This window comes from Phallusia mammillata, chromosome 4 (assembly GCF_965637545.1).
Source record: "Phallusia mammillata chromosome 4, kaPhaMamm4.hap1.1, whole genome shotgun sequence".
Taxonomy (NCBI): domain Eukaryota; kingdom Metazoa; phylum Chordata; class Ascidiacea; order Phlebobranchia; family Ascidiidae; genus Phallusia; species Phallusia mammillata.
The window spans coordinates 19,735,279-19,758,180 of record NC_137255.1 but is presented as its reverse complement, the minus strand read 5'-3'; the positions used below and the strand labels follow the sequence as shown (position 1 = coordinate 19,758,180).

The 22,902-nt window shown below is 36.2% G+C and overlaps 5 protein-coding genes across 6 annotated transcripts; 4 read left to right on the top strand and 1 right to left on the bottom strand.

Moving 5' to 3' along the window:
• Positions 1-440: 440 nt before the first annotated feature.
• LOC145224856 (calcyphosin-like protein) lies at positions 441-2,614 on the top strand. Its single transcript, XM_080091458.1, has 4 exons — positions 441-718; positions 785-962; positions 1,135-1,344; positions 1,646-2,614. Exons 1-4 carry the CDS (start codon positions 582-584, stop codon positions 1,745-1,747), a joined length of 627 nt encoding a protein of 208 aa, XP_079947584.1. The 5' UTR covers positions 441-581; the 3' UTR covers positions 1,748-2,614.
• A 184-nt stretch (positions 2,615-2,798) lies between these two features.
• On the top strand, positions 2,799-4,108 carry LOC145224859 (uncharacterized). The gene is made up of 4 exons (XM_080091459.1): positions 2,799-2,978; positions 3,123-3,269; positions 3,503-3,646; positions 3,736-4,108. Exons 1-4 carry the CDS (start codon positions 2,846-2,848, stop codon positions 3,879-3,881), a joined length of 570 nt encoding a protein of 189 aa, XP_079947585.1. The 5' UTR covers positions 2,799-2,845; the 3' UTR covers positions 3,882-4,108.
• Positions 4,109-4,692: 584 nt separating this feature from the next.
• LOC145224853 (uncharacterized) lies at positions 4,693-15,160 on the top strand. Of its 2 annotated transcripts, XM_080091454.1 has the most exons (19): positions 4,694-4,928; positions 5,426-5,492; positions 5,555-5,765; positions 5,827-5,941; positions 6,407-6,550; positions 6,665-6,761; positions 7,332-7,508; positions 7,610-7,689; positions 7,818-7,971; positions 8,041-8,159; positions 8,610-8,722; positions 8,807-8,900; positions 9,473-9,622; positions 12,592-12,813; positions 12,934-13,072; positions 13,438-13,518; positions 13,577-13,845; positions 14,117-14,355; positions 14,419-15,160. In XM_080091454.1, the coding sequence occupies exons 1-18, from the start codon at positions 4,794-4,796 to the stop codon at positions 14,351-14,353; spliced, it is 2,604 nt and encodes an 867-aa protein (XP_079947580.1). In that variant the 5' UTR covers positions 4,694-4,793; the 3' UTR covers positions 14,354-14,355; positions 14,419-15,160. The 2 variants fall into 2 exon arrangements, with proteins under 2 accessions (XP_079947581.1, XP_079947580.1); XM_080091455.1 differs by lacking the exon at positions 13,438-13,518 and having other exon boundaries at positions 4,693-4,928.
• A 771-nt stretch (positions 15,161-15,931) lies between these two features.
• Positions 15,932-18,409, bottom strand: LOC145224855 (small glutamine-rich tetratricopeptide repeat-containing protein beta-like). The gene is made up of 7 exons (XM_080091457.1): positions 18,129-18,409; positions 17,876-18,036; positions 17,653-17,757; positions 17,211-17,349; positions 17,047-17,148; positions 16,715-16,884; positions 15,932-16,309 (listed from the first exon to the last, which is right to left on the bottom strand). Exons 1-7 carry the CDS (start codon positions 18,336-18,338, stop codon positions 16,186-16,188), a joined length of 1,011 nt encoding a protein of 336 aa, XP_079947583.1. The 5' UTR covers positions 18,339-18,409; the 3' UTR covers positions 15,932-16,185.
• Positions 18,410-19,410: 1,001 nt separating this feature from the next.
• LOC145224854 (cell division cycle protein 20 homolog) lies at positions 19,411-22,847 on the top strand. The gene is made up of 12 exons (XM_080091456.1): positions 19,411-19,623; positions 19,831-19,955; positions 20,019-20,144; positions 20,211-20,365; positions 20,487-20,595; positions 20,700-20,896; positions 20,974-21,068; positions 21,136-21,217; positions 21,901-22,035; positions 22,105-22,230; positions 22,302-22,433; positions 22,498-22,847. Exons 1-12 carry the CDS (start codon positions 19,469-19,471, stop codon positions 22,678-22,680), a joined length of 1,620 nt encoding a protein of 539 aa, XP_079947582.1. The 5' UTR covers positions 19,411-19,468; the 3' UTR covers positions 22,681-22,847.
• The last annotated feature ends 55 nt before the right edge of the window (positions 22,848-22,902 follow it).

The following is a 22,902-nucleotide window of genomic DNA, read 5'->3' as shown; positions in this document are numbered from 1 at the left end:
TATGATTTATCCGTTTGCAGTGTAAGGCTATAATTAGCCAAAAATAGGTTCTGGGCAAAGTTTGTCACCGGCGATGGGTAAGATTGAATCAGTGTGATTTAACACCAACGTAAATTTCATAATTTTCCAAGGAATCGTTTTGCTTGGTTGCGTAGGCGACGCTTTCAAAGAAGCGACGCGTAATATTTGACATTTGCGGTTTATAACAGTTGTAGATACTTAGTTAAATGTATTCAGCTTTAAACTTCATTATTGGGGTAAAAACATTAGCAATACCAATAGTGTTGCATCTTGAACCGGAATTAATTTGAGTGTTGTTTATTTATGATACGAATTTTTAGTTTACTTATCACTTATCACATTTGTGTAAATTGTCAAGTTATGAGCTTCGTGCTATTTATTATTCCAGTAAAAAATGCAATATGTAGAGAGTATGTCATTTTGGCTTTTGCTTTTTGTTAAACAATAAGTTTCATGTATGGAGAGTGTTTTGTACAAATCTCTTTCTTGCAGAATTGTTTTTGATTGTTGATGTTGGCCACTATATAGCTTATCACATAAAAGTCCAAAAACTTGTAACTATGGCTGGAACTGCCCGACACGACTATGAGATGACCCAGAAAGCTAAAAAACAACTTACTACTACGAAAAACCCCATTGAAAAGCTTAGATTACAGTGCCTAGCAAGAGGTTCAAGTGGAATAAAAGGCTTGGGAAGGTACCGTTCAAGATAAAAAATTGTTATAAAGTATTAAACTTATTTACAGCTTTTGGTCTATTACAGGACATTTAAAATCATGGATGATGATGGAAATAAGAAGTTGGACATTAAAGAGTTTAAAAAGGGATTAAGAGATTATGGAGTTGACATTGAACCAGATGAAGTACAAGAAATGTTCGATGCTTTTGATAAAGATCATTCTGGATCTATTGACTTTGATGAGTTTCTTGTTAGACTAAGGGTAAATAAAGCGATGTGATGTTCATATATTTATATGCTTTGTATTAAAATTTTAAGACACATCCAACTTTTTAAATTCATCTGTGATATTGTCAATTTTGTTGATTAGTATTTTTATGAATCAATTGATTCCTGTTGATTAAAACTCTTACACCTCATCTTTTTACATTTAGCCTCCAATATCTAAAGCACGAAAGGATTTAATTCAAAGAGCGTTTATGAAACTCGATAAAACCAAGGATGGTGTAATTACTGTTGAGGACCTGCGTGGTGTTTACAATGCCAAACACCATCCCAAATATCAAAACGGAGAATGGACAGAGGACGATGTTTTTAGAAAATTCCTGGAAAGTTTTGACACACCTGGTGAAGCTGATGGAGAGGTAAGGAAATGTAGTTTTTTTGTTGTACAGATGATTTGGTTTTAGACATTGGAGTGACCTATGTAAAACAAAAGTGTCGCAGGATGATGCTAAATTGTTTATATCTTGCTGGCAGTTAGGTGAAAAGTCATCATAAAACTTTTTGTTATCTGATTATGCATGGACTCCAATTAAAGTATGATTGCAAATTTAACAAAACCAAGTGTTTTGGGCAACCAATCTAAAGTCTTTTAATTACCACAACCATTTCAATTAACTTTGCCCTATGATGCAGTAAGACCAGCTAAATGTTTTCCAACAGGTTACGTGGGACGAGTTTCTTAACTATTACGTGGGCGTGAGCGCTTCTATCGACCAAGACGTCTACTTCGATGTGATGATGCGTAAGGCTTGGAAGCTATGAAAAGTACCTTGCGGTTTTTACCACTTTTCTGTTTTCGTGTCTACCCTAATGCAGTTTGGCTGTTGTTTTGTCCATACGGTTTTTCATTGCACTAACTTCGCGTTTGAAACCAATATCGCTGCTGAATTCCAATCTGCATTTCCTATATATGTTTATTTTATCATTCCGATATCGTTTTCGATCGTGTAACATCTGCTATTGTGCCTTTCTGCAGTGCTAATCCTTACTTACAAGTGCTTTTTATTTGTTTACTTTTTTTTAAACAAAGATATAATAATTATTATACGCCAATGCGGTTTGTATGCGCAAAAAAATAGTTTTTCATTGTGTAACTTGGTGTAAGGTAAGTTTTAGCGTGTTGGTGGTAGTGATACGCTGTGGTATCTGATAATTTTATACTCTTTCCTATGCACGTTTTCTGTAATCAGGTGCTTCAATAGTTTCAAAAAATATCACTATCCTCATATATTTCGCAGCTATTTCATATATTGACAGACTTTCATATCGGATGATGTGGTACCGTTTAAAACTGTAGATTTTTTAGATGCGTCCTTTTAGATTTCATCATGTTCACGAGTTCGCACACTTTAATTTGGATAGATCAGCGCATTTTTAAATATCTGCACCACCTACGGTGTTTGTAATAAAACAGGACAAAAGTGCGCAAATTCGTGTACAATTTATACAAGCCCGTTATGTGTAATCTCGTATACCTATTTCTGAACGCTATATATGAAACTTATTTTGGACGGCTCGTTGGTAAAGTTTGCATATTCTCTGCAGCACTCGCGATTTTAGTTTAAGTTGTCACTGCGACGACCTGTAACATTGTTCGATTTCTCGTAAATAAACGACAACTGAGCCGTATTAGTTGGTTATTTACTCTCACAGCTCCCAGCTGTTGTTTACGTGGCGCGAGTAGCGTGTTACTGACCAAACATGTTGTCATAGATGTACAGGTGTTTATGGAATTAAGTAAGGTAACCGGAACACCTCAATGTAACACAATAAAACATAGTTTCCGCTGCTGCCTTTAAATGTTTTCGTTTGGAGCAAATATTATCAGTAGGCTAACTTTAAGAAAACCGACACAGTAATATGAGAGGTTTAGCTAGTCTGTGTTTTGCAATTGTGTTATTGTGCTCAGCGCAGTCGAAAAATGTTACTGTCCAAGCAGACCAACTGCAACTCGATGATCAGATCTCAAACGATGTATCCAAGTTTTTAAAATGTAAGTATACCCTATGCATAATGAAAACATAATTAAACGGGTAGCCTATGATCGTAAAATACAAAATTAATTTTGTTGTGTGTAATGAAAAGTGCACACTGTTAAGTGTCAAGGATTAACTATGCTTGCTTGTTATAATTTCAGGTCGTCTTTGCATCAATCCAAAGGATAGTCCATATTGCAGTTTTCTTTTGCCATTTCGTGGATGCGGTGGTTTAATGTCGTATTATTGCCCACATGTCTGTGGGCTATGTTCCTCTTGCCCAGTGGTGGCTACCCCCGTTCCAGCAGGTTAGTATCCATTTTTATAAATATATGGTTTAATTCAATTTCGTTAGATAGCTAATGTAAAATTGCCGATGAAAAAAGGTTTCTTGCAAATGACCTATACAGCCTATTTACGTTTTGTTCTTAATAATTGTGGTTCCACACAACCATTGTCAGAAGTTATGTGTAAACGAAAATTGTTCTGATTTTTTGGTAAAAGTATGATCAAACCTATAACACTATTTTTTAAACTTCAGTTACAGAGCCGTCGGTGGAATGTCGCGACAAACTTACTGCTTGCAGTCAAATACCAAATATTTGCGAACTAGCTTGGTCCAAGCTCAATTGCAAAGCAACTTGCGACTTATGCAACGAACCAACAACCCAACCATGCTCTGCAGGTATTATTTGCTCGTTTATAAACACGATCTTAATCCTAAAATATAATCATTGCCCGAAAATCACTGATTCTACACTATTTGTTTTACAGACTGTCGGGGTGACTTTAACGTTGAAAAATGCAGTTTGTGGTATCAAAGAGGCTTTTGTAGAATTAACAGCAGCGTGAGCAACGTCTGTCAAGAATCATGTGGAGTATGCAAGAAATGTTCTACGGCTACGCCACCGCTACCATAAAGAAGGCTTGGGATCCGTCATTCAACGATTGTCAAATCAAATCAAATTAATTGTCTTGTATTAAATGTTGTTAAAACTGACGCGTTAGCATTTACTTGAAATACACAGTTATTTTTCAAAATTCAACATTTAACCAAACTGGGTTAAGAAGGCTAAAGTTTTCTCTTTTAAATCGCAGCCAATATCGTTTTTCTGTTTCGTTTGCAACAAAGTTTACCTGCTCGCAATTGTTTAGTGGTTCTCAGAAAGGGAATAATGCACAAATAGTCGAGAACAATACCCGTCTGTATGCAAACAATTGATAGCAAAAAAGGCGCTATACCACGTGGTATATCAACAGCCATTTGGAGTAAGAGGCTGCTTTGAGGCTAGTATGGGTGGCGGCGGCACGTTTCAAAATCGATAACATCGATCCATTTTTGCAACGTTTATTATAGGTTTTGATAGTTGTTGGACTGCAAACTATTAACAAATTATAGTTAGATAAAAGTGCGTAAAAGCAGCGGGATAAAATGTCCAGGAAAAGAAGTATACCGGTGTAAAAAACATTTGCATTGCAAAAGTAATGTTTTTTGCAACTATATTTTATGGATTTGATACGTTTTAAACATAACGTAAAGCCCATGTTATGTAATCATAACGAAGGCTGTTATTGTAGAGGTAGCGGAACGTGTTTCTTACATAACATCTTAAATCAAATACATTTTTCTACTGAATCCTCTGTCTTAATAACATATATTTTAACTGTCTTAATAACATATTTTTTCTAAAAATCGTGTTTTTACCACTTTATTAATTGTCTTCAAAAAATTGTCATGCATTATTTAGATTTTGTTGAATATAGTATGTGTAACTAACTTACTGCAAGTTAGTCTATGTTATAAATTTATAATTTGATTGATCATATATTGCATGCTTCCTATATTCCGAATGAATTCCATCATATCAGACAATGATCGTCTGCTTGCTGAAACATCAAAATCTGAATTTAACAAAAAGTGCAGAAGAGTTTCTCTAAAAAACATACCATGTGGCGTTTTGAACCAGGTATAAGTTTAACTTATTACACTGTTTGGTTTGTAACAGAACCCTGCATTTCCAAATATTAATTTTTCATCTCCAAAACGTTTTGGTACAAAATCAATGCAGTTTGTCATTGGTGTGTTACTGCTTATATAATTATTGAACTTTACTGGGCTCTCCATGAAATAAGTATATTGTATTCCAAAAAAAATTTAGAACACTAAATAAAAAACATTCAGTCATCACACTGGTAAGGTGCAGATAATGTGTTCCGTTTTCTGTCATCAGCTGCATTTATGAGACCCTGGTAGTCAAAGCAGTGTGCACTGTCTGCAACTTACTAAACACACATATTCAAGTTAGCTTTTATTTATATTTTTGATATACTACATGTGAATAAGAAAAACCTAAGCTTTTATTTACATTTTTGATATACTACATGTGAATAAGAAAAACCTAATTAACACATTCAATGGATGTGTAAGTATTCAAATGTAAACTGTGTGAATTTGTTTTAACAGGATATTCTTGAGCTTCTAAAGCCCTATTTTTACCAGCAAATACACATTGACAAGAACAGTCAGTCATGTAAGTGGCAAACAAATTCTTTTATTTTCTGATTAAAAGTAAATACTACTTTTTTAATACAGGTAAAGCAGTTTTACTTGATGGGGAATGTGCAGCACGATGCATTGCTGACCTCAATGGAAAGTTTTTCCGTGGCCAGCGGTTACTTGTTTCATTGGCCTCATGTGATTTTATGTTATGCATAACACAGCTTCCATTGTCATACACCCACAATCAGTTTTTAAATCTGCTTGCTCCTTTCGGTACTTCAGAAAGATGTTTTCTTGTACACAGGTTTGTGTCTATTATTTTCTATGTCATGACTGCTGGTTTCAGCTTTTCTTTGTGTTTACAGCAATATAACTGGAAAAAGTAAAGGATATGGCTGTGTTGAGTTCACAAGCAAGGAGTCTTCTATTAAAGCCAAAAATCACCTGAATGGTGCTGCTATTGGAAATCATGCGCTGCAGGTATTTTTGCTTTTGCTGGCCTTCAAAGTTCAATATTTGCTTTTTGACTATAAATTATTCGGTTAAATTTAGTGATGGGACGAGTACCCAGTACTCAGTATCGATGGTATCGAACGATTTCAGTGGTATCGATAATCATACACGGTATTGAAATATTTTATCTCAGTTTTCGATACCGAAGGCCGGTTTACACCATAAGAATACGGGCAACTTTTTGCCAATATTTACTTCGGACAGCAGAAAATCAGGAAAAAGTTCCGCAACATTGCGTATATTTTTGCACATCTGTACCCCGGCCATACAACTAAGTACAACACTATACTTAAGTACTCGGTACTCGGTATCGAAAGTATTTACATGTGGTACTCGGTATTGGTACTCGCTTCAAAACCTGGTATCGTCCCATCACTAGTAAAATTAAGAACTTAAATACACTTAACAAATGCCAACTTTTGTTGAATACAGGTCCACTGGTTAGACACCATACCTTCTGATTACAATGGCCTTTATTCAAGTTGTCTCTTGGTTGAAAATTTGCCATCAGACTTCACAGACAATTTATTACTCCTTGAGCTTTTCTCACAGTTTGCTACACCAAAATTTTGCCAGGTAAACCAGCATTGTTTTTTCTGTCTTTTTGAATTTATGCTGTTTTTTTCCCCAGTAAATTTAAAACCCTTTTATGATTGAATTAATTTGTTTGTTTTTCAAAAAAATCAACAGCTGGCTAATTGTGAAGTAAATAACTTTGGTGTTGTTGAATACTGCGATCCAATGCATGCAGAGGATTCATGGTACAGGCTTAACAACCATGTCATAGGTAAGCACCGAAATTTAAGCCAGGAGGATATCTTTCAATTTATTATATAATTAACAGTACCAAATATATCCTGACAAGTGGAGTAGACTTTTTTTGTCAGCATTAATGCTTAACCTTTTTTGTGCAGTATTTTAATACATTTTGGTTGCACTTTTGGATTTCTGGGAACTTGTGCTATGTTGTATTGCAGGGGTCGGCAACCTTTTAGGCAACACATGCCAATTTATTTGTTATTTCCATGTTTTAATGACCTCGCATGCCAACGTTTTTCAAAATAATAGTGGTTCGTTCCAGCAGATATCAACAGTAAAGAGAAAGCAGATTGTTTTGTGCATGTAAGGCTGAATTTAAAGACAATGGCATGATAAAAACTGAAAACAAGCAGTGTAACAGTTTAAATTGTTGCTTCAATATAAACATGCAAATTGGTTGGCGTGCCATGAAAAACTGCCGATCTTGGCACACGTGCCAGGGGTTGCCGACCCATGTTGTATTGTATACCAAGTTTAATCTAGTTGAAAATTGTTGGCTTTGCAAAAGCAGACTAATTTTTATATTATTACTAAATAGGAAATATGGCAATCAAAGTATCCTTCTGTGTTCCTGGTCCCTGTGGGCTTGTGGTCCTAAATGCACTGAGAGCATCCAGAGATTTAAAGCGCGCAAATCCAACTGGAGGCCTTCTTCCAACACCTGTGCAACCCATTGACCACTCTGTTGGGTCTTCCATCCTTCACCTTAAAAAAGGTTATTATTCTGAAATGTCATGCAATAAACTAAATCTGCTACAAAAATTCTACATTTGTTTTATCTGTTAAAACTTGACCTGATGATTTTTTGTTGTGCAGTTGCTGGTGTGCCATGTACAAATGCCTTGGGGACAATCGACACAGGTATTTTGAATGCCAATGCTGTCAAGGATCCAGAGGTAGGAACATTTATTGTGGGATTTCTTGTTACCTATAAATTTCCTGTGACAAAATTCCATGTTCTAGTTTTTTGTTATCACTTGGTACAAAGCCAAACAAAAATTTTATGTATTTGTTTTGTTATTAGGTGCAAAACTTATTGAGTGCCTTACACAACCGCCTTGCTGAGACCAATATGGCGATGAGCCAAGCTGCACCACAAATGAATTCACATCCCGGCTTGTGGTCACAAGCTCAACATGTGATGAACCCAGGACTGTTAAATCAGTTTCAGCAAACAGGTTTGGGTGTAGATGCTTTGATAAGACACTTTGTAAAATTTACCATATTTACAAAATGTACGTCTTTAGAAAACATCCCGCCACACATGATTGCTTTACGCAGTCGAAGCGGAAGCATTTCATCATGTGACTCTGGAGCGAGAGTTGAGGATGATGTGTTCGAACCTACTCGGAGAAAAAGCCAGGAGGTAAAATCTGAATTATTATGAGTCATTCATTTGTGACATATTCTAGATCTTATGAAATGTTACCATACCAGCACATATATATGTTCACTTTCCATTATCAGAAGTAGAGAACAGTAGACCTCTGTTAATCTGGACCAGTTTGGTCCAAAATATTTGTCCAGATTAGGCGAAGATCTGGATTAACAGATGTAAATGAGTTCAAACCTTACAACATTGCAAATTTTTTATACCTCAAGTTTTGACCAAATTAGGCAAAAATTAAAGATCTGGATTACCAAAATGCTATTTGACCATGATTTACTGTACTTTAAAATGCATTTTTTGCAAAAATTTAATTTTTTCCTGCTTGGAAAGCAAATGTATTTTCAGAACATTTGGATTTTGGATTGTACACTTCTTGTGTTTTACAGCACTATTAGTCAGTTGTATGAATAAAATAATTATGTTTAGGATCAATTCGACAATTACTCACATCAGCATTACAACATCAGCCAAGCCGAAGAGAGAATTATAAGCAGAGAAGGATCGATTAAATACCAAAACAACCAACGTACTGATACTAGGTTTGTTCTTAAACTGGCAATTCTTGAGGTTTGGTTTTTTGTTTAATTGATTTGTCAAGGAAATGTTTTTGTTGTTTTATTTAGATGCACATCAATCTATGACTCAAGTGGACAACAAAACTTCGTTCCACCGTCAATCACGAACAACCCTTTGTTGTTTCTCCGTGAAGATTCTCAAGTAAGGACAATTTGTTAGTTGGTTAACAAGTACAACTTATGTCAATCACATATGATATTTCATTTAATTCCATACTGAATCTGAAACTGTAAACTGTTATTGGTTACAAAACTATTCTGCTTAATTACATATGATTACCCAGAGTTGTCTGGTATACACATGTTGGTAAAGACAAAACATCGAAACCATTTTGGGTATTGTGCATGGGCACCAAGTGGGTGGTGGCCACCATGAATTTTTGAGGAAACAAAAACATATTTGTTTTTCAAATAATGCTTTGTTACACAATTTTTACAACTATCAGCACCTGGTAAGGTCATAGCAGCCTTTTAAACCAATTCCAAGACCTACGTTCTAACTCTGTAGCCCACCAATGCAATTTCTTAAAAAGCTGTGACCATTTGTCTGTTGTTATAAATTTATAAATAGGCTGGACTGACAACACAAATGTTGACATATGAACAATGGCTTTTGGACCAAGAGCAAGTTTGGTGCGAAAAGCAATGTTGTTTGCATCGAAATCAACAGGCAAATTTAGCTGATAGATTTATGGGCTATGTTTACCTTTGCAGAGAAGTGAAAGTGCAGATTCTGCATACAGTGGCAGTCAGGGAAGCAGCACTTCGGAAAACTCATTTTCCTGTGTCAACCCTAACAATGAAAGACCAACTTCCAACCAGAATTGTATTCTTAACAACCCACAGCACCAAACCAGGCATCGGGTATGAACCTCAATGTAGTATGTCTGTACATGGTTGCAAAACTACATATAGTCAAGTGGGGTAAATAAAAACAATTTTTTGAAACTTTGTTGCCAAACTTTTATTTTAGGCAACAAAAGGTCAGTTTTTCTTCCCAACAAAGCTGATAGGACTACTTTCTTAGTTATGTGACAAGTTTTTGATTTTACTAAAAAACAAAAAAATATTTGACAAAAACTGTTGTTCTTTTTTAACCGAAATAGGTACAAAAAACAAACAATGTCAGGGTAAAAAAATCAAGTGGACATAGGACCATTTAAAAAAAAATTAAGTGGCAGTTGGAACTTCAATTCAATTATATGAACTTAATAAACCATCTTAAAGTCAAAGATAAGACAGAAATTTCATTGATAACTCTGTTACAATAAATAAGCCAAAAAAACACAAGCTACATAAAGATCTGGATTACCCAAATGCGATTATTTGTTTTCGAAATTTTACAAACCAAACTTACAGCAGTTAGTAAACTGTTTGTAAATTAATAAAACATTTTCAAATTGGTGCTAAGACTTTCCATGGCTTTGTACCTTTATTGCACTGCATTTATTGCCTTTGATTTGGTCTTTTTTGTCATTTACCAGTCTTTTGGTATGCAACTAGGTTTAAATAGAGCTCACCCACTTGCTGACCGGTTATGTAACCTAAAACCTTATTGAAATAAAGTTTAATTTTCTACCCCAAACTGATTGAATTACCACATAATGATTTGATAACCTCTTTTCTTACTTTGTAGCATTTTTCTTTAGGCCCGGATCCCAATTTGTACTTTTAGCCATGCAGGTATACTTTTTGGTAAAAATTCCTCCAAAACTGGGCCCCCAAAGCAATTTTATACAACTTTGGTTTAAGTACATCTTTTATAGGCTTTCTTTTTTATTTTCTAAACTTCCAGGTGACAAATAAAAATGTTTGGGCAAAAAAAATTTTGGGGTGCAAAAAAAATACATAGTCTTTTATTACCCCATTCCTATAGAACCGTTTGGGGTAAAAACGAACAACAAGATATCTGAAAAAAATTAGAAGCTAGCCAAGTGGAGTCTTTTTTGTTGAATAGGTCATAGTTATGACACAACACAGAACAAAGGTCATCGACACCAAACTTGTAACAAAAAATCTGCAGGAAAGTTTCTAAAGGTTGTTGAAGACTTTTTAACATACGAATTTTACTACTGTTGTTTCAACCTGCAGAACATTGCCTAGAAACAAAATCTGAGAATGGTTTATGGCTTATTTTTTAGGCAGAGAATAAATACATCCTATGAAAAAGAAAGCAATTAAAACAAATTTTTGGTTTAGCTGTGAGGGTATTGTTTTTTTTTACCCCAACTTCAGCAAAAAATTTTTTTACCCCATTTGACTATATAGGTTTTTTTCTGCAGAAAGAACCATGCACCAAAAAGATGGCAAGCGTTGGGCCCAATGCAAAATATAGTGATTATTATGGGTCCCCTTCCCTGAAGGGGACGCATCTTGATTTCACTCAGTTTTTTTTTTTTTTTTTTTTTTTTCTTTCTTTTTTTTTTCTTTTTTCTCCGGTGAAGTTTGTCCATGCACTTTTGGCATGAAATCTTTGGTGAATTTGAATGAAACTTTCACAGATGTTAGATATACTTATGCAGATGTGCCATTTGCTTTGTTTGACTTGATAACCCCAGTATTTACCCCGCTAGACCCCAAAGTGTAAAACGTTTTTGTATGTTGCTGCGCACCACAAACGAAAGATTTCTGTGGTGTAATGGTATAATGAAGGCACCAGTACATGTTGTACTTGTGGTTGTGCATTGCTAGGTGGACGTTTTGGCATGCCAGTCAGAGGGGTGTTAACAGTCTTATGAGTTATGACGTCAGAAGCGTTCAAGAATGTTGCTGACAACACCTCTGGTGGGCAGAGTTTCAAACATTGTTCGATTCGGATAAAAATTTTCGTGACTGATAGTTGGGTCATCCTTGTTTCATATTTTTTGCCATGGTGTGTCAAACCCCATCTGTTATTTTGCACATAACAGGAGTGTTGATTGTAATGGCCTGCGACGTTAGCAGTAGTGGCACCGTAAACGTCACGCATTTGCCACGTTGTTATCAAGACGCGCACCACAAACGGAAAGTTTCTGCTCATGTAATTAAGATTTCGTGATGCTCGTCGTTGTATAATCCTGTATATTCGCTAACAAAATTGCAACGTGACGTTTTCACTGTCAATATTTCGGACCTACTGTCGCTAATTTTTTTTGACAAAAAGCATTAAAGTTGTACGTTAATATGATTCAACGGAGTTTGTGTAAACACGGTCTTGGATGTATACAAACCGGTAAAAATGTCTTTCGTCGCATCCATTTCCATAAATGCTACATCAAACACTGGGTGGTATAAATCGTTGTGGAGTTGGAATTTGTATAACGAAATGTTTTTGTCGTTTGGTTACATACTATCCAAAATCAGAGACAAAGACAAACGGCGAACTCCCGTCGCAGCAGGTGCCGACTATGCCGAGTCAGCGTAATTCGGAAACCGCCCATCGCCCCCTCCCGTCTCTTGTTGTCATGATTACAAGAGAAAGTGCAAACGTAGTATTATTATTTAAGCCCAGTGCCGATCACTGTGTTTTACCTTACAACACCCGACTTTCTCATGGTTATCTCTTGAATTGCATTATTTTCAACTTTGCATGTGTGGGGGCCCATGAGTTTTTGCCTGCAGAAACGACTTAAAGTTATAAAAGACGATGGCTAATATGGGACCCAATACAAAATAAGCATAGCAAATATATTCATGTTTTAAAATAGGTTATAGTGTATATGCAAGGGCAATATGTGCTAAGCCACCCTTCTAGTACATATATACATACACTTTTTATACTCAGCCTACAGTATTGACACTGTGTCTATTATCTGGGCAAAATTTGTAAAACAATGTAACTTCTTAAATTTCAGCCCAGTGGTCTTCTGGGTGATGCACCTTCCATTGCTCCACAATACAATCACCATAAATTGCCACCTGGCATTCAGCGATTTCCACCACCATCTGGTCAGCAGCCATGCTTTCCTCTTACTGATGTTGCCAAGCAACAGGTGTCAAGTGCAAAGCCAATTCTTCCATACAGTGGCAGTTCTGGCTCTATCCTTCATCCCACCAGCAAGGTGTCAAATGCCAATGTAGGTGACATTGGTTTTCGAATACAATTGATTGGACTTGTTGTTTTGTTGATGTTTGCTCATTTTCATTTTGATCTTCGATTTGAGGCATTATTTAGCCATTTATTTCCAACTTTACAGGAAAGTATTGCTATGGAAACCACCACAACTTTACCAAGAGGAGATTCATCAGCATTTAATAATGTGGTTGTCAAGCATAATTTCAACAGGAGAGTGCTGCCTTGTCCCGAGTTGAAAACTGACTTGGATGCCACAAGAGGTATTCACCAGTATTTGTTTGTGGTAGTTGTGTATGTTCACAAGCAGTCTTACCCAAACTTTTTTGTGGCACTGCCACTGCACCCTATTCTTAAAACCTGTCTAACCGTAGTCAAATTACTCATTTCGGTGAACTAAGTAGGCCATTTATGACTAAAACAGGTGTGCAGTAACCAAAATGAGAAAATAAGAAACAATAATGTATTTTTGATTGTCCGGTAAAGAGTTTGTTTTCTTTGTGTAGTATGTTTTCATACATTTTGTGCTCATGGACACTATCGATCCCACAGACCTTCTATGAGTCTCGAACCCCAGTTTATGAACCTATTTATGATCAGAATATAGACAAATATTTTGTATCTTCAGTTCCCCTAACACTATTCGGTGGCAAAGCAATGATCAACAGCAATAAGGCTGATGGGTTTAGCAGCATAAATGACACTGAAGGTAACTTTTAAACAGCTTTAAGAACTAAACATCATGTAACATATGTTTCTATTTACAGGCAATAGGGCTTGTACATCCGGCACCTTTACCACACCCAAATGTCGTCACTCACGCTACACCCCAAATGGCGCCTTCAGTCAACATTTGAATGCAGATTCACCAACACAACTGCAATTGCTGGGAAGTAGTCTGATGGAAGGCTTACTTGGGGATAGCCCACGCTCAACTGCTGTTGGTTCATCAAATGGTCATTGGTCAATTTCAGGAAATGGAAACTGCAGACTGCTCCGTGCCCTTAACTTGATGTCACCAACAGATTGTTTAGCGGTATGTAAACTTTATCCCTTATTGTTAATCAATTTTGTTGATACTAATAGATCTAGAAACAAAAATTTTGATTACTGTAATCATTTGCTTGCCATTATGAAAAACCTGTCAGTTGACCAAACAAAAGTTGTCTAAACAAAAAAACAATTTGTTTCTACTCCACAAAAAGGAAGCTAGGGTTTCTGAAGTTGTTTTTATGTAGTTTGACGAACAAAATTTGAGCACCAGTGAGAACTCTTACACTCACTCAACCAACTGAAATTTGTTTTAGACCTCTCCTCCAACTCCAACATGTGTTAGAAAGAGGGGCAATGGAAATGTCTTGCCTTCCCCTGAGCCTAGTCCAGAAGCAGGAGCTTATGTGGGTCAGCATTCACAGGGACTCGGTGGACACTATGCAGACTCATATGGCCTTGCAGGAGACATTTGTGCCTTGGTCGCTGGTCAAAGGGCGCATACTCCTGTAACTGGGTATCTCCAAAAGAGAAGGCGAAGCAATGAAACATGATTGTGAGTATTGAGTTTGTTAAATTGGTAGTCAATGGCAACATGTTAATCAGTTTTGTTTTACAGTTCTGGCCATCAGAACAGTGCCTTTTCTCTGGAAGTTCATTTGTAATCAGTGCACACTCCATCATAATCGATTGCTGCTTTCCCCTACACTGCATCTCTGCTTTTTTAATGTGTTTTACATTTCATTTGTTGTTGCTGTTATTTTTTATCATCGTTTTTGATGCAGCTTCTGTTTCTACATGAAAACTATGGCTATTGTGGCTGTATAAGTGAACAGATGCAAAAATGTACTTCTTAAATGAATTTATAAATAGAAAAAAAGATGTACCGAACCATTGGCCTTTTTCCCAACAAGGTGCATATTGAACTAACTACTCGACTTGATTTCTCCTTACTGTACTGCTACTTCTGTTTCGCTAGCTGCATAGCTAAGATTGGCCTAGTCTTTTGTCATTCTAAATCAGTACCCACTTTTCAGTTTTGCTTCATGCTTTGCTTGGTGATCTTGTGCCATACTATTGTCAATTACCCTTTAAAAAAATTGTGCTCCTGTGTTGTCACACATATAACCTGGATTTTTCCTCTGGTAAGTATATTTGCTGTTGTCATTGATACTCGTTTGTGTGCAACTTTTTTTCTCCAGCAAAGCATTAAACAAAAAGTCATTCTGTTTTGCTTTTTTTAATTATTTTATTCCACTTTCTGTTCCTTTTTCAAACTTCTGCAGTTTTATTCTTTCTTTGACTGTTATTGGACTTGGGACTTTTTGTTCTTGCGTTTAAATACAAGTTTTAAGTTGGAATAGTTTCCTGTATCTTTGCTCAATAATTGTATACTATGGGTCTTCTAACAATTAAAAATGTTGCTTGTTTTTACAGCATAGAACATTTTACGTTCTGTCTAAAGGCTGAAGCTATATTTATAACTATAACTGTTGATTATGGGGTACATTTTACTAGATATGTTTTTGTTTCACGGCTCAATAGCCCCAGTGTTAGCCTGTTAGCCCTGGAGGAGTGAAATGTTTTTCAAAGTTTTTGTGATGTTGTGGTCTAGCTCCCTTAAACAGGTCAAATTATTAAACAATTTTGAAATTGCATAAAAGTCCATTAATGGAGCGTGGCATTGTATGGTGTCAATTGTCGAGACCTTTAAGTTATAACCCTAAACCACCTAAATGGTTTGGTTAACATTTGCACACATGTCTAAACTGGATGAAGTTTCAAAGATTACTTCTTCCTATATGTAAATTTTCACTGGCCTCCAATGTGTCAAATTTTTAAAAACTGTAGATACCTTCGACCTTAAAAGCACCAAACTTTTACCTGCACATGCATATTTGACAACCTTACATGTGCAGGGTGAAATGAACAACATTATACAAAATGTTGTCTATTATGGGACCCAATGTTAAATAATATGGTGAATATTTGCCCTTCGAAAAGTAGGTAACAGTGTAAGTACAATGGCTTTGTGCTTAGCCACAGTTTTAGTTTCGATTTAGTTACCTCCTAATATGTGACCAAATGTTGAATAAACTCTTTTCTGAACAGGTAATAAGCACAAATTTGAGAAATGTTCTAAAATTAAAATACAATACAAAACTTTCACATGGCTGATCAAGTAGGCTACATTCACTCCAAAAGCAAATTGGTGAAATAAGCATGTTGGTCACAACGGTGAAGCAGCACAGACATTGTTCAATTTATAAAGAGCTATATTACACAACAAAAAGCATGAGTCTTTGATGAACTTTTTGTCAACGTTTCAGTTGGCCTGTAAATTTCACTACAACGCCAACAAAACAACAAACCGGCAGTGTAATCATCAGGACTGGGGTTGATCTGAAGAATCTGTGTTGTTACTGGTATTTGAGTTTTGCACTTGTTGGCGAAGCTGTTCAACCAGTTCTGGATTTGTTTCAGAAATCTGCTGTGCAAACTGCTGACCCCTAAGAATACATACAACACTACTGTGGTGGTTTCTATCATATTACTACAATCATGGTTGGGCTAAAATGACTGTTTAATCTCTAAGCATATTCAAAGTGGGTATTTTACAACTTGATGAGTTTGGAATCAATACAGCAACACATGAAAGTATAATTGATATGCACTTAAAGTAGTAGTGGTGGGATTCAGCAGGTTTGCATCCGTATCTATAGAACCGCCTCACAAAATTTTATGAGATCAGCGAACCAGATACCATTACTGGGTACTGTCAATGGACTTTTTGTAACAGAACCGGCTGAAAAATATAACTTTAAACCAGCTGACTAAAAATTTGAATCCCACAACTGACTTACAGTGTGTTTTACAAAAAGAGCAACACATGATGAAAATATTTATTCACTTACATTTGCATGATATCTGAAAACTGTGGTGGTTGAGCAGCATTTGTAGCTGCCTCGCCACTACCACTTTCCACAGATTGACTGCTACTTCCAGCATCTGATCCTGGTGGTGGTCCTCCTAGCCCACCCATCAAGTTCATGGCCATCTGCTGCATTTGTGGGTTTTCCATGACCTGCCACAATACCTGGCTTTATTAACTGAACAGGTGTTTTGTGCCAATCCTAACCATTAATGAAACACACAGGTTATATACGTACACAAAAGCCACAAATTGATATAACATTGTAACTTATATTCTATCAATTTAACCTAAAATATCAGATAGTTTTAAAACCTGTTTAGCCATGTTCATAAACATGGGATTGTTTAAAAAGTTTCCAATGCCTCCCATTCCTGGTGGCATCCCTGGCATACCTGATGGCATTCCTGGCATGCCCTGAAACAAACAAAACAATATTTTAGTTTCTGCATTTAATTGATAAATATAATTAGTCTTACAGCAGGTGCCTGGGTTTTTTGTTTCTCTTGGGCAATTTCCATGTTTTTCTTGTAACCTTCATTATTTGGGTCAAGTTCCAAGGCCTTTTCATAGCATTTAATTGCTTCATCATAGATTTCCATTTTTGAGTAAGTCAACCTATACCAACATCATCTAATGTTAAAATGGTCTCATCACAAAATTAGAAGGGTTGCTTTTGCTATTATGTACATGCCACATACCCTTAAAACAATATATATGTCCACAAAAGCATATGTCCTGACACACATAAAAAGTTGTCAAATATGCCAATTCAGAAACTAATTTGACCAAATCGAGTCCTTCTGATTTCAGTTTAAAGGGCAAAAAAATTAACAACAGCTTTCAATACTATCTATACTTCAATATACTTTTTATGTGCCCCTGTTAGGAAATATACCAATAACACAAAATATGACAAACCCCATTCGACTGTAGGCCTTGCTGTATTGTGGATCAATTTCCAAAGCTTTTTTGCAATCTCGTAAGGATAAGTCAAACTTCTGTCTTCCAGTATGGGCTGCAGCCCTAAAATCAACAACAAAAATGTTTTTTTCAGGTCAAGCGTTCATTATCAAAAATCCAGTCTGATTGTATGAATTTTAATGTGCAGGATGTTAAATTCAATGAAAGTTAGCATATTTACCTATTACAGTAGTACACAGCATTGCAGGAGTCAACTGCTATTGCCTTGTCATAACATGAAATCGCTTCTTCATATCGTTCTTCCCTCATGTGACCATTTCCTTCTTGTTTAAACTTTTCTGCTACAGCCTTTTCTTCATCATTAAGCTCCTTCGCTGGAGGCTAACAATTTGTACAATTAATGTACAACACTTTAAATGCTTTTTTATGTTGCAGCCTGCTTTTTTATGTTCAAATCACAAAATATAACTCACTGGTGCTGGACATGCTTCAACAAATATATCTATCAACTTTTTTTGTGTCGAAGGTACATCTTCAGGGGTAGTTGCATAGGCCATGTACAAGCATTGCCTGGCCACATCAATGCTCTCGGCCATATCTGGAGTCACTCCATCCCTTTTAAGTTCATTCTCAAGGAATTCAACAATTGCTGCAACCAACCTTTTGCAATCATCGGGTGACATATTGTTTAAATACAAGATTTATACAGTTAGGGAAATGATGACAATCTTGCAAAAATAAAAAGTACTTTACAAACTGCGTTACACACAAATTAAATAACCTACCATGATATCGTTTTATAAACGTATTACTAATAACGGGAGGGATCATTATAACCGTCACCCTTGGTGTCACAAAAACTGCATACATTTACTATTAAGGACTTGTCACATAGACGGATTTTTGTGGATTGTAATTGACAACTTGCATTGTGCATTCTTAAAGCAGTAAGCAGAGCACCGTCTTTGCATCGAATGGTGATTCGACGACTCGACGTGTAGCCAAATTCACAGCCCTAATTCTTTTGCCGTCTTTATCATTTTAGATCATATTCAATATGGCATATTGTGCACAAAAAATGTACACATTTATTTCCGTACAAACTATTCTCGAAACATTATAAGAGAAAAATTAACAAAAATATACCCTCAAAATATACAAGATATTTCAACACGTTGAGATACTAGTAACCATTCATGCGTATGAAATGCTAAATCATAAAAGCGTAAAAACAAAAAAGATGAAATTCGCAGGACAAAAGTATTTCAAACAACCTCATCTTTTGCAGAATAAAAGCAACCAATAAAAATAATATTTTTTTTAAATATTTAAAACTGCAAAACTTTTTTATTTTTCGCCTGTTTTGTTGTATAATCATCTATTGTGTAATACAATGCACATCATCAACGAAATATTTCATGACAGTGTTCTGATTGACGTATACATTGTTTCAAGTAATTTTAGAATAATATTTTTCTGAAAATTTGATTTGCTGTAAACAAAATTAATTTTGTATGGAAACCTAGTGAAATTGAATGCCTGAATAATATCCACCAATCAGAAAAGTCCCTTTAAACGAATAGTTGTGACGAGGGATTGAGAAATGGCTTGGAGGGATGTTCAAATAAAACAATAGCTCTTTTTGCTCAAGCAGTCTTTTTTCCTGCATACACATCACAAATAAATCTGTACCGTGCTTATTGCCTGTCCTGTTAGAGTATGTTACTTTCAATAGACAGTACTTTCCGTTGTGAAAGTAATATTACCGTTTAACTTTTGCAGTTATTGTTTGTAAGTTTTATTACTGAACAAAATGTCCTCTCAGTTTGATTTTGAAAATGAGGTTAATAGTTTAATGCGGTTTGACAAGCCATTGCAATCTGGTCCAGTGGCAAGGTGGCAAAGAAAAGCCAGTGACCTGTCTACCAGTGCCAGCACAAGTTTACATAGCAGATCACTTAATATCAGGTATGAATATTTATGATTATAAATTTATAATCAAACTGTAGTTTTTGTGCGGAAGTCCCGTGGTATGTAATTAGTTGCAAAAGACACGTTTCACATTTCAAAGTTGCCTGAAAGATTGTTTATAAATTCTGATTTGATCAAATAATTTTAATATACTTTGGTACATTCCTGCTGCATTATACTACTAAAAATATATTGTTCTTACAGTCACAGCAATTTCCATAGTAACACAAGCAGTCCTTCAAAGCAGCCTAATCGTTCCTTATGTCAAAGTGTTAACAGAACACCTGGAACTTCGAAAACACCCAAATCAGGAAAAGTAAAAACTCCAGGTACACAACATTCTGTAGTTGTAATTGACAATATACTAATATCTTGATGCAACAAAATTGCAGGAAAACTAAAGCCGTCAAGCAAAAATTCAAGTCTCAGCAAAACACCAAGCAGAGGGGATAGATTTATTCCCAACAGACAAGCCACTAACTTTGAAGTGGGCCACTACAAACTGTTGTCAGAAAATGGTACTCTATGATGGAATTAAGTAGCAACAAACTAAATTTAATAAAAAATCGATGTTCTTTGTCAAGGAGGTGATGGTGAGGAAGGAACATTGGCTCAAGATGATTACAAAAGACGAATGAGTGAAAATCTGTATAAGGCAAGTGGAATATCAGGTGGTGAGAGGATTTTAGCTTTTAAATCCAAACTTGCTGCAGTAGAAGGATACCAAAATAATGCAAAGGTGAGTATATTAGGTTACAGTCCTTTTCCCCATAAAAACAAAGAAGTTAATCTGGTTTATTTTCACCTTATCTTGTTTATTTAAATGAAAAAAAATGTTTAAACCCTGACTTGTTCTACAGGTTTTATACAGTTCAGCGAAAAAATCCAACACTGACAAAAAAAAGGTTCGCCACATACCAACCACAGCAACAAGAGTCCTTGATGCTCCAGATCTCGGAAACGATTTCTGTAGGTTTTAACCTCTGTGATTTTCAAATTGTCTGTCGACAATGCATGTCTTGGATTTTGTTTAAGTATACATACTTCCTATACAGCAATTCTAAATTTCATAGATCTCAATTTGCTTGACTGGAGTTCAACCAACAATGTAGCTGTGGTGCTTGCCCAAGCTGTGTATATATGGGATGCTTCGAGTGGTGAAATTCAGATGCTCATGTCAATGGAAGGGGCAGATGATTATGTTTCCTCAATAAAGTGGCTGGCTGATGGGCAGCACATTGCTATTGGAAACAGCAACGCTGAAGTCCAGGTTAGGTCATACCCTAGTTTTGTTATATGTCAGCATGCTTTCAATAAGCCACAAAACATATGCTTCTTCTTTCACAGTTATGGGACGTTAATGAAAACAAACGTGTTCGAAATATGAAGAGTCATGCTGGTAGGGTTTGTTCCTTATCATGGAACGAGCACATTTTAACAAGGTAAGAATTTTATTTCTTGTTGCATTCTTGGTTACTGTTTTTGCAAACACTTGATACTTCTGTTTAGTGGATCGCAAGACGGCTTCATTCACCACCATGATGTGAGAGTGGCACAACATCATGTTGGAACACTAACTGGCCATTCACAGGTTACAAAATTTTGTTTATTCACTTTCAGTTTTATAAATCAGGTGTGTTTTACACTTTTCTGTTTTTTGTTTATAATTCCACACACTTTGGGCTTGTAGCATTTTGGCGAATTTAAGCAATAAAGCTTCACATCTGTCACTGACAGCTTATATTGTAGTGGTTCTCAACTTGTTTCAGCTTATGGACGACCTGATTAAAATAATGTCATTGCCCATTCTAAGCATACAGGAAAACATTTTGGCTTAAAATATATTTCACCAAAATCAAATTTCGAGAACAGCCAAAAAGTAATTGACAGCTGACATTTTTGACCCAACATATAGTGTGCAACTATCTCCAATCTATCATCAAATATAGTGGATGTCCTGTGGGCCACCTAAAAAGTCATCCTAGATGGCCAGTTGAGAATCACTGGCCTATTCAATAAAAAAATGTACTAGCTTGTAGCGCTTGGTAGTAAAGTTCCATTTAAAATAAGTTTTAATTTTTAATTTTGAAAACTGTGTGTCTAGACATGTACTTATGGTGTACATAATAATGCTAACAAACCCGTTTCGATTTTATGTGTAAAAGCAGTCCCTACCATCACATTCAGTTAACTGCTTTTTGTGTTTTTTGGCTGCATAAAGCCAAAAATATGTGCAAACCGCGAGTCTAACAGCATTCACGATTTATTGGTTAGGAGGTTTGTGGGCTTGAATGGTCAAGTGATGGAAAGTACTTAGCAAGCGGGGGCAACGACAACGTCGTCAACGTTTACAGCGGACGAGAAACGAAACCGCTATACACGTTCACTGATCACCAATCTGCAGTTAAGGTAGCTGCCAGCGTCTTCATATCGTATAACGTGCGAATTTACACAAATTTCTTGACTGGGTGCTTTTAGGCTGTTGCGTGGTGCCCATGGCAATCTAACTTGCTTGCCACTGGCGGAGGAAGCAACGATCGTCATATTCGATTCTGGAATACTCACAGCGGTGCGAACGTTAAAGCCATTGATACAAAATCGCAGGCAAGGACCATGTCATCTGTATGTTATTGCTGACCAAGTGTATTGATTCTTAATTCGGAAGTTATGTTCAGGTTTGTGCTATCAAATGGTCGACACACTACAGGGAATTGGTGTCGTCTCATGGTTACGCCCACAATCAGTTGACGGTTTGGTCGTATCCTTCCATGCAATGGATGCAGGACTTGATGGGACACTCCGCACGAGTAAGTCTCATTCTAACTCCGCATCTTTGTGTCATCGAGCCTATCAAGGTTGTTTTTCATTAAGGTTCTCTACCTGGCGATAAGTCCGGACGGCCAAACGGTGTGTTCGGGTGCCGCTGACGAAACCCTCCGCCTGTGGGACTGCTTTACAGTTGATCCTACACAAAAGAAGAAAAAAGAGAAACCTTCAGCGAATGCTCAATCGTCAAATGGCAGCAGAATCAATTCGTTGTTTTCTATTCGATGATTTTACCTTGTTTCTTCTTAATTAATTTGACTTGAACGCGATTGTTGACCACACTTAAGTTGTAGTGCAGCAATGCGGCCCTGAGATAGTATACCTTGAAGTATGTGTTTTTATCTGTGATCTCATCGACATCTTGGCCCAAATAAAACAGTCTTCTTATTATATAATGCCAAGTTTGGATCGTAAGCTTGTAAAACGAAAAATGCCTTTTCCGAAGCATGA